Source organism: Camelina sativa, chromosome 5 (assembly GCF_000633955.1).
Source record: "Camelina sativa cultivar DH55 chromosome 5, Cs, whole genome shotgun sequence".
Classification (NCBI taxonomy): Eukaryota; Viridiplantae; Streptophyta; class Magnoliopsida; order Brassicales; family Brassicaceae; genus Camelina; species Camelina sativa.
Genome location: NC_025689.1, coordinates 30619109 through 30629800, shown reverse-complemented (window position 1 = coordinate 30629800; position 10692 = coordinate 30619109). Strand labels below are relative to the sequence as shown.

The window sequence follows — 10692 nt, the reverse complement described above, 5'->3', positions numbered from 1 at the left end:
TCGTTAAAAGAATATTTATCTTCCATTATTTGAAAATCTCTTTGGATGCTCTTGGCAATAGCATTCACTATTTTAGAAATACTCAATATACAGTATGTTTGTATTTTGGCCCTAGTTTTTTTTGCTATTTCTTTAATCGTTAAAAGGATATTTATCTTCCATTATTTGAAAATCTCTTTGGATGCTCGTGGCAATAGCATTCACTATTTTATATATACTCAATATATGTGTGTATCTCAACTTTTTGTTAATTTCCCTCTACAAAAAATACAAAGTCAATAAATAATAAACGTGATTTCCTAAAATGATTTGTATAGGATTTAACCTTCACGCAAAAGATTTTCTTGCATTTCAACTTACAGAACTCTATAAATAAGACAATATGGTTTCTCTTCTCTTCATTACTCGTGCAATCAAAATAAACTAAGAAAAGATTTTTGAGAATTTACCATTAGCAATGGAGAAAACGTCTCTCAAGCTTGTTTTCTTGTTATCCCTCATAGTCATAGTATTTTGTAAGCTTCTATAATAAATATATGTTCTTTGTTATATAAATTTTTTGGCTTTTGGTCTTGTATATATTAAAAGTTTGTTGTGATTATTTGTGATCAAAGGTTCGTCTTTAGGTGATGCAAGAGAGATGATGGTGGAGCAAGTGTACTGCATCGAAGGCAAATGTCCTCAAGGAATGAAGAACTGTAACTGCTTGCCGCTAACAGCACATATAGAGGGAAATGATTACGGTCAGCCTTGCGATACAGCTAAAGACTGTTACAAGTTCTGTCCTCCGCAATGCAAGCCTGGAACCTGTTCCTGTAGGTGTGATTTTGGTTGTACATGTACCTGTTGTTGAGTTTTTAGGAGATTTTGTACCACCATAGTTTTCTACTTACTACTTATTAGATGCAGAGGAAAGAGAGAGATACCATAAAAATAGTATTTTGAATCAATTTTTTGTTTTTTTTTTTAAAACATCAATTTACTATTATTATTTTGAAAACATATCTCTGAAGCTAGTATTTTCAATACAATTGGAATTTGAAACAGGTCCAACCATATGAATCAAAATCTGTTTTAAATTTCTTTTAGTGCTACTAGAAGCTTCTCAGAAAGCTCCGTCTCTGTATACCTTTTGTGCACTCTTGTTAAGAATTTTCTAAGGGCGAGAACCACGCCAAGAGGGCTCTCGAGATGGACAGCGTGACCAGCTTCTGGGATTTCAACCATCTCGATGATATTGTTTTCTCTCTTCTTGCTTTTACTCATCTCGCGGTACATTTTTGTAGCGATTTGTTTAAATTTGACATCATTCTCTCCGAAGACAAGAGAAATATTTGTATCACAATTCTCCAACTCATCCCACAATGACCTAAGTGATACAAAAAGTCATCGTCGTCACCAAAGTTCATTGCTTTTGAATCAAATGATGGATAAAAGGTTGCAAAGATGAACTTACGGTTGTCTCCCACTGCTTAGATCCGAGAGGAGCTTTGCAACGCTAAGGACATCATCATGTAGCAAGCGGCTAGCAACTATTTTTCTAAAATGGGGGTGCCTTCTCAAGCTAGTCATTGCAAAAGTCGCTCATGTGAGTAATCAATTTAGGTGCGGGGAACAAAAAGATCAGTTAAGAAAGTTACCTCTTCCACAAGCCTCCATTGTACCAGCTCTCCAGAAAGTTTTCTAGTCCATGGTCAATCATCATTCGTGCTTTAGAATCATCTGTTGCTCTTCGAACTTTCCTTGCCACTGGATCCTTGATCCCGGGGCTTCCCGATACCACGACAGCTCCTTCGATCTATAGAACAGCATCAAAATTCCATTATAAAGATTGTTAAACAAACGTTCAATTTCCACACAAAGAATACTCACCTTGTTGCTAAACCTCAAAGCCATGTACAGTGCGATTCTTGCTCCCATTGAATATCCAACTACGGTAACTTTCCCAGGAGTAATTTGCTCGATCAACTTATACAAGACCTCTGCTACCATCTCCATTGAGAAAGTTGGGGCTGTCTGGGTCTCATTAGCATGACTTTGTACCCTTGACCTTCCATGACCAGGAATATCGACTGAAATGCATCTCGCAGATCCCGAGATACCCTTCATGATGGAGATCCATTCTTCACCGGTTCCAAGAAATCCATGAAGAAACAAAACTACACTTCCCTGAAATACATTACAGCAGAGTGAAAAACAAGAAATTGACCAAGAACAGCTTTATGTCTTTTTAGCTCTGGACATTCAAAATCAAAAACAAGGACAAGCTTACTTCCGCAATTTCTCCAGTGTCGTGGATTCTTATGAAATGAGAGAAACCATCTCTATCCACCCTCACTTCATACCTCCGGACAGGAACCCCTTTACTGGTTCTCACAATAACATCGTTGTTTATCTCAACATCCTTTAGATTTTTACTAGCATCAGCAGCAGATCCTTCGATAAATCCGCTGTAAGGGCTACGGAATATTCCTAAAGTATTCATCATTACATCTTCACTAAGCCACCGGTACGTTCCGAGACCATGGGCTACAAAAGGGGTCGTTCCTTGCTTCTGCTCTGTGGAAGCTTTGACATTCTCCATCTCCAAATATGATGCAAATAAAATATATGCTGATAAACCTAGGCCACTTTCGTATGCGGCACTTATAACAGCCATCTTTCCATGCTGCTGTGCCCACCGAGCAATCAGTGCTGCATTCTCAAACCCTCCCACAACACTTGGTTTAATAACCTATGAATTCCAAGTATGATAGGACAATGTCAAAACTATTTAATATACAAGCAAAAATGAAATAATTTACCAAGATAGAGCTGATATATTATCGATCTTATGTTTGTGTGGAAATTTAGCACACAAGAAATAACATGTTTCTGACAGTCTCAGGCATATGTAAATTATGTAAAGAGTGACCAGGGGCTTACAACAGCAACTATTCCAGGATGGACATATTTGGTAAGCATACGTAGAGGACATTCCTCAAAATCATCAAGAGTCTCATCAAGTGCCACTGGTAATCCAGTTTCTTCGTAAAACCTTATAAGGTCATCTTTATTCTGGACAGGTTCCTGAGATATACAAAAAGTTCATCACTGAAGTAATATAGGTAAGAGAAATCAGTTATTTTAGAGTATACTTCAGAACAAAATCAGATTGCAAAAATTCAGACTGTACCATACCTCAATATATTTTAAATTACAGCTTTTCACTAATAAACCAAACTTTGTAGCCTCTTCAAAAGTCCAGCGACAATTTGCGTCTGCACGGAGTTCAGTTTGGTCACCAACGGCTCTCCTTACTTCTTGCATAACTAAAGCATCTTGAACAGAGTTTACTCGACGACCAACCTGTCATTTTAGGCAGGTTTATCCCCCAGTCAATAATCAATAGCTTGAAAAATTTCACAGTGAGAAAGCCAACCACCTCAATTTATGCAGGAAAAATGCTATATACGTAACCAGCATAAAGTAAAATAATAATCCAGCTATCTTATTATTTGATGGTTGAGTGTAATCTTGTTTGTATGATTAAAAACCGTTGGCTTACTTTAAGTTTAATAGCACTGAACCCTTCTTCAACAAGTTTTCTAGCAACGTATGCGACCTCCAATGGAGTACCTTCAGAATCAAGAAGGGCACATATTTGAACAGAGTGTGGTTGAGCAGAACCATTTTCTTCTTTCTGATAATGAAGTATCCCCAACAAACTAGAATCATGTCTTACTGCCATTGCATTTAGAAGAGCCATTTCAAGACCACATCTGACACTCGGGAAAATCGATGATGCCTGACAAAAAGAAGGATTCAAATATAATTCCCAGGAAATTATTCGTCTGTAGATAGTTTTCTATTTCTTTAACAAGAAGACTACGAAGATCGAGAACTTTTTGCACGTAGCAAGAATGAAAAATGAAGAACTTATTGCACAATAGTCTACTTTGCAATTTCTCCTGACAGAGAGCAGCTGTATGGAGTAAACGAATTTTCTTCTGACATAACTAAGGCTAGGGAAGCTTACATTAATTCCAAGCTCACTCCAAATCCAGGAAGAAATTGAGCCATTTAACAAAGGAAGCATGTAAGAAAATTTAGCTCCATCCATGAGGTGAAGAACTAACTGAAGTTGCCCCTCAACATCCATTAAGTTCTCTACATTACTGTCTAGAGGTGCAACCTGCTCATGAAACACACAACACGAGATGTAAGTTTAATATAAGCTAATTACCTGGCAGTACTATTTAGTGATGGAAAATTAAAAATAATAAAATAGTCAACCTCTCCGTAGCCAATACTCCCATCCTCCAAAGTCAAGGAGAGTATGAACCCTTCTCGATGGAATTGAGAGAACTCATCAGAACATATGGTAGGTCTGTCACACAGTTTGACTCTGCAAACAGAGTTTTTATTAGACAAAAAGAAAAGAAAAAAACAGTAATATTCAGATATAGTCTCTGACGAGTTCTACCTGTACTGCGAATATTGTATTCCAGAGACTTGGCAAACAAGTACATTTCCAATCATCGGATGACAAAGAGAACTGGCCGAGATAATGCCCAGCGCATTTTCTGCAGCTTGGCGTGCAAACCTTTCCAAAGTGCTGTGAACGAGTATTCAATGTCAACAAAAGTGCACGAGAAGTGAGGACATGTTAAACATAATAATAAAACAAAAGCCCAAAATAACCTATGAACGATTGCGTTAGCGTTTATAGAGCTTTCAACCTCCACAATGCAATCCATCTCTTCCACGCTGGGTACAACTAGAGCATCCTCAAGTTCACTTTTCGTCCCAACGTGTACATACCTCACACTGCATATTTAGCAAGTTGGCTGAGTTATTATCTTATTATAAACCATGAGGACCCTATATAATCAAGGACATCGTAAATAATGGAGAACCGACTCGACTATAAGCTAAGAAATAGAGGCAGTGAACAAATTAAATGACAATCTACGCTACCAATACTGGATTATTTTTTCTTGTATGTTCTATAAATATCTGTGCAATGGTCATGCGTATATGAAACAAAATTAACATGTAAAACTTCAAAGTCCAGACAAATCTTATCCATTTTTCTTTTCTCCAAAACCTACATTTTGTAGAGCCAAAGAGCATTAAAATAAGCAAAGTGGGAAAAGGAAAACATAGTAAAAAATGCTAATATGTTTTTACCCATGTGCCAAACACAAGTTTTCAATGGAAACGTCATGTGATGTATAGAAATACTGATTCAACACGCTAGGCTCTGTTCTCTTTGCAATAGGGAGAAGTCGGAAGATTCCACCACCACGGTTGTTTATCACAAGAATTGTCATTGGTTTCCTTGAAATCCTAACAAGTCAGATTGAACTTCAAAAATTAATCGCTAAACTGACTTATAAAAACCATGACATATTTGGTGAACAAAAAAAAACCCATGGCTTATCTGTTCGTTGTATGAAAAATCCACCAACAGCGAAACTACAACAATAAAGCAGAGGCAAAGGGCTACCTCTGTTTCAAAATCGCCAATCCATTTGTATCATGAAGGAAAGAGATGTCCCCCACCACACAGACCACCTGATATATGTAAATGGTAAACAAAACACATGAGTAAATGGTTCTGATACTTCTCTCACTTCACTCATTAAAGGGAAAAAAATCTTACTCTCTTCTTGCATCCAACAGCAAAGCCAGTGGCCGAGCTGAGCAACCCATCAATGCCACTAGCTCCTCTATTTCCAGTTACTTGTATCCATTGACATGGTAGTTCTGCACTCACCATCATATCTACCACATGAGAATAATTTTCTGAACTACATCCATACATATCCACATCCCTTATTGGCATGCTATTCCCGATGAAAAGAGCAGATTTGGAAGTTAGTGCTTTAGAAAGCATATGTGCAACGTAAGGTTCGGTCAGGGAGCTTTCAGCAGATATTTGAAATGACATTTCCCGGGCAATCTGCATAAAAGATTGAACTATCAAAAGCAGTAAGAGTTAAATTAATCTTTCATGCAATCTACAAGGAAGCATATGTTTCCGACGTATCGATAGCAGTCATGTTTGATCTGTTAATGCATTTTAAGAAAATAGTTTTTCTGGAGGACATACAGCGCCATCCAATGCCTGTAGATGACCATGCAACTTGCTTCTCCTCCATGGAAATCGAGATTTAAGCACACAATCAGCAAACTGAACAATGTTGCTTTGGACCCTGTGAGTGACCAGGTGTGATGGGTCATGTCGGCATGGATGCTTATCAACCAAAATGTATGCAAACGGAAAGCATTTCGTTAGCACCTGAGAAACTCTTTTACTTGTTATCCGACTTCCAACCTATATCATATTACAAACTCAGTCAGAACACATCGATGTAATTAATACCTAAATCACTGAAATCTCAGTTTGAAGTTAGCATATGTTAAAAACAACCCTAATCTGAGATGCAGATAAACGATCTAGTAATGTTTCACATAGTTCCTAGTTCCTCATGTTTATTGGAAACTTCTTCAAGGCATTCCAAACCACAAAGAAAATTTTGAATTGAGATGTACCACAAAATCCCCTACAGTACCTTAATCTTAGATGCATGAAGCAAAAATTAAAGAACGGTAAGTTTACCTGGATAACAACATCAAACTCCATCAAATCCCTAACAGAATCTGAAAGCAGGGCAAGATCAAAATGATCAACAAAAGCAGGGGACCACTTCTCAAGAAAAGGTTTAAAAAGCTTGCGCAGCCGTACGCCAGATAAGACATCTGCAACTACAGGCCACATCAGCTCTTTAGCCAACAGAAGCGAAGCCCAAATTTCATCCTCCGAATGGATTGCACCAATTAGAAAGAGACCCTTCTTAGCCTCTTTGATTACTTGTAAAACCTCATTAATCTGGCCAGTTGTTATACCATTGCTTTCAAGGCTTTGCAACTGAATATATTTTGTGAATGGTTCAGCATTAGATATCCAAATGTCTAATCCATTTAAGCAGTCTGATGACCAATTTGTTGGACTACCATCAAGTGGATCTCTAAAAGGACAATTGAGATGTACTGGTCCACAAGCAGAACCAGTTGCCCAATGTATAGCAGAGTCTATAGTAGTAAGGACCATCCGGACTGGAATAAGATCAGTTGGAGGAGGAAGATTGAAGAAGAATCTGACAAACGAACCGAAGTGGTTTACCTGGGACAGAGTTAAGAAAATATAAGAAATTGAAAAATATAAGAAACGGAACACGCAAACAAAAACAGACTGGGCTACCGCAAGTGTATAATCTCGAAGAAAGGTCTTATCTTGACCTTACTTGATTAATTGCTTGATTCGCGCCAACACCCTGGAGTTCAGGAGGACGATCTGCAGTAAGTAGTAGCAGTGGTATAAAATCCTCACTGGCTTCAACCACCTATATTTGTCAAAAATCATAAAATAAATACCCGAAAGGGAGCACAACTGCATTTGGTGAAGTATGTAGCATGCAACAAGCTAATAAAATAATTTAGTGAAGCATAAATGAGTACACTCTGACCGCTGGAAGAAGATTTGAAACGGCAGTTCCTGATGATGTTATAATGACTGCTGGTTTGAGGGATCCTTTAGCATAACCAATAGCGTGAAAGGCAAGAGATCTTTCATCATAGCATGCAAGACACGTTGTAAGGGGATGGTTAGCAGCAGCAATTGCAAGATGGGAAGACCTCGATCCAGGAGCTACACAAAAATACTGTGGCAGTATGTTGTGACAAAAGTAAGTTAAATTTGAGATTTTATTTCAGATGATTGACAAATTCAGCTCACCGTCAAACCAAGACGAGTGCATTCTTCAATTATAGCTGACGCCCAGACAGCATTGATGTTAGCCTCATCTTTCAAGAAGCTACTCACTTCAGCCTCCGGATTCAGCTGATAGCAAAACATATATATATATAAAGTAAAAACCTGAGAATTCATACCCTCCAAGATTCTCACTTTTCGGACACTCCAATGCATCCTAATTATGTTTGTTTCTTAAAAATTTGACGCTAACTCGAAAAGCCACAAGGTTCAAAAGTCACCAACCACAGACAGTTCTAAATCTCTGAGCTTAATTACCATGAGAGTATGGTGAACAGTCTCTCACAAGCAATACAAAAATTAAGCCTAACCATCTAATGGCCATATTTATAGCTCTACGTACCATGTTGTTAGAGAAAAAAACGCCAGGTGAAAGCTTGCAATGGAACTGACATGACGAGCGGATATTCTTCTGCAACAAAAGAATGGCAAATCAAACCATAAACAATCCAAAACATCTGAAGAAAATAAACAACGGACGATCAAGGACGATAATTAAATTCTGAAATACAGGGATGAAAATTACCAGGGTAAAGAAGATACCAGTTCCTTGGCGTCAGCCTGATCTATCTCAGAAAATGTGAAAAACCTCATATGCTCCTGCGAAAAGAGAAACATAATGATGAGTGGATGAAAAAGGAAACTAAGTTTACATGCTTCGTCCATAAAAATTTGTAAGTAAAATCCATGTGAGTCAAGCGGGTAAAACTATATTGTAAAAGAAACTTCAGTGATTTCACCTGAGACTGAGAGTCACCTAGAGCAGACTCAAATGGAACACGGATTGCTAGATGTTTAATATTTAATGAGGTTTAAGTGACTCTCCAAATATGAGTAAGATAAAATTTGTGCAGGACACAGTTTGATAAAGAAAGAAAGAAATAATCAGATCTCTTCTTTGCATCTTGTTTAGCTATTTAAAAATTGGGGGACAAAGAACCTAAGTAAAGCGTGTACCATCTCAATTGGATGTATCTCTTTTGCACTAAACTTTGCAATAGAACTTTTTAAATGTTTGAACCAATGCTCCTCTAAATTTGGGCAGAGATGACAAGAAACCTGCAAGAAAATGAACCAAAAGTGAGAAAAAGAAAACAGGACAAAGAAGAAACAGACATATCCAAGAATTGCATAGGAACCAATGGCAACAACCAAAAAGTATTTAACTTTTCAGTTGAGTGACAGATGTAAAACAAATCTACACTAAAGAAGGTTTAAATTAATCAATTCTAAACTAAAGAATTCAGATGAACACAATCGGTACAGGAACACTTTTTTCACAATGATGAAGAATGTGAAGATTTAGTTCCCTGATTTGGGTAAATTAGTAATCAACTTTGGCACAGTTTTGCGTATATTGTTTAGTTTTTTCAAGGAGGTAACACAATGCTACATGAGTAACTAAATGATTAGAATTGTTTTCAGAATCTTCGTTTCATGTCGGAACATAAGCATACCTGAAAAAAGGATTTCTCATATGAACAAATCGTTTGCTCGAAACTGTAAGAGAGAGAATCATTCCATGCCAGTGTAACTGCTAATATAGAGATCTCCTCACGCTCATCTAACTCAATCTGTTGAAATTTTGACAATCAAATTATTTACAATGTAAGAACCCCTGCTACAAGCACATTAACCGCTACCCTAAATCTAATTTAGATACCAAAAACAATGAGATCAGATTAACGACCACCCTAACCCAAATTTAGTATCACGTAAATCAAGTAAAGTGACACAGTTCAACAGCCATCCTTGATATCCTTGCTATTTACAGTAGAGTCAATGCTACTTCACCTGAGGAACGAAAAAGTAAGAAGAGCCATCCTTGCTATTTACAGTAGAGTGCTCGTTGAAATCAATATCTAGAAATCCATAGGCCGTCACCATAGCTGATTCATCTGAGAGGAATCTGCAGAAGTTAGTTAGCTTAACTACTTGAAGTGAAATGTAGCACTTTAGAACATGCATACATCATAGACTAAAGCACATTCTTACTAACCAAACTAAGTATAAAAGAGATTCCAGTCCTAATACCATTAGAGAACATGCTTACGTTTTCCTATGTCCCTTGGAGTCGATTGACGATGGATGAACGAAAGAGAATGCATTCCCAATCCCAAAAACCCCATGAGGTTCTTTAACATAGAGTGATTTATAAGAAGGCTCCACGGTTTCCTTGGAGAGGAAAAAAACAGGAAACACACTGGAAGATGTTGGTTGAGAGCAAAACCAGAACAAAGCTTTTGCCCTTGGAGGCACAGCCACCTACAAATTTAATTGAACGCACATTAACAATCTGCATCCACAGAATCAAAAAGGAACACGCAAATGCGTAGATATGATGATTCAATACTTGAAATCGCAAGACGCCACAAGATGACTTAGGAGGATTAGTCTTCAATTCGTCCACAGCTTCTTTGAGACTCTCGAGTCCAAGCTCAAGAGTCAAAGCTGGAGACAAGGTACGAGTCACACACACTTGAACCATTAAATCATCATCCAAATTAACCTCTAAAGCATCATCTCTACTCATAATCGGACCATCGAATTGAACTCCTTGAGCGACGACCTAGACAACACAAAAACCAAATTAACACCTCGATGTTGTTCTAATTGGGAGGCAAGAGGAAACAATCAAAACAAACCTGGATGTTTCTTCCGATTCCATGAAGAGAAACACGAAGAGACTCAGCAAAGGAGGAGAAGCGTCGTTCTCTGCTACGTCTAAAGGAGTTTCTGGAACTGTGACGAGGGATTAGAGAAGGAAGAAACGGAGGATTCGAGACTATAAACGAAGATCGCATCTTCTTCTTCGTCGTAGTGAATTTTGAGATTGTGGATCAGTGGATGATGATGGTGAGACTGAGAGGGGT

General features: G+C 37.8%; 2 protein-coding genes across 4 annotated transcripts; one reads left to right on the top strand and one right to left on the bottom strand.

Annotated features, from left to right (window-relative positions):
• On the top strand, nucleotides 458-853 carry LOC109132940 (putative defensin-like protein 262). Its single transcript, XM_019245415.1, has 2 exons — nucleotides 458-515; nucleotides 615-853. Exons 1-2 carry the CDS (start codon nucleotides 458-460, stop codon nucleotides 851-853), a joined length of 297 nt encoding a protein of 98 aa, XP_019100960.1.
• LOC104787948 (protein PHYLLO, chloroplastic) lies at nucleotides 955-10692 on the bottom strand. Of its 3 annotated transcripts, XM_010513609.2 has the most exons (28): nucleotides 10465-10692; nucleotides 10173-10388; nucleotides 9873-10084; nucleotides 9614-9728; nucleotides 9277-9393; nucleotides 8777-8878; nucleotides 8363-8419; nucleotides 8163-8231; nucleotides 7784-7888; nucleotides 7515-7709; nucleotides 7293-7391; nucleotides 6608-7171; nucleotides 6098-6322; nucleotides 5648-5947; nucleotides 5492-5559; nucleotides 5173-5331; nucleotides 4684-4809; nucleotides 4466-4597; nucleotides 4276-4387; nucleotides 4019-4174; nucleotides 3548-3787; nucleotides 3181-3348; nucleotides 2926-3069; nucleotides 2273-2734; nucleotides 1873-2169; nucleotides 1641-1798; nucleotides 1457-1564; nucleotides 955-1369 (listed from the first exon to the last, which is right to left on the bottom strand). In XM_010513609.2, the coding sequence occupies exons 1-28, from the start codon at nucleotides 10621-10623 to the stop codon at nucleotides 1075-1077; spliced, it is 5160 nt and encodes a 1719-aa protein (XP_010511911.1). In that variant the 5' UTR covers nucleotides 10624-10692; the 3' UTR covers nucleotides 955-1074. The 3 variants fall into 3 exon arrangements, with proteins under 3 accessions (XP_010511911.1, XP_010511913.1, XP_019101630.1); XM_010513611.2 differs by lacking the exons at nucleotides 10173-10388; nucleotides 10465-10692 and having other exon boundaries at nucleotides 1075-1369; nucleotides 9614-9717; XM_019246085.1 differs by lacking the exons at nucleotides 8777-8878; nucleotides 9277-9393; nucleotides 9614-9728; ... (1 more) ...; nucleotides 10173-10388; nucleotides 10465-10692 and having other exon boundaries at nucleotides 1075-1369; nucleotides 8346-8363.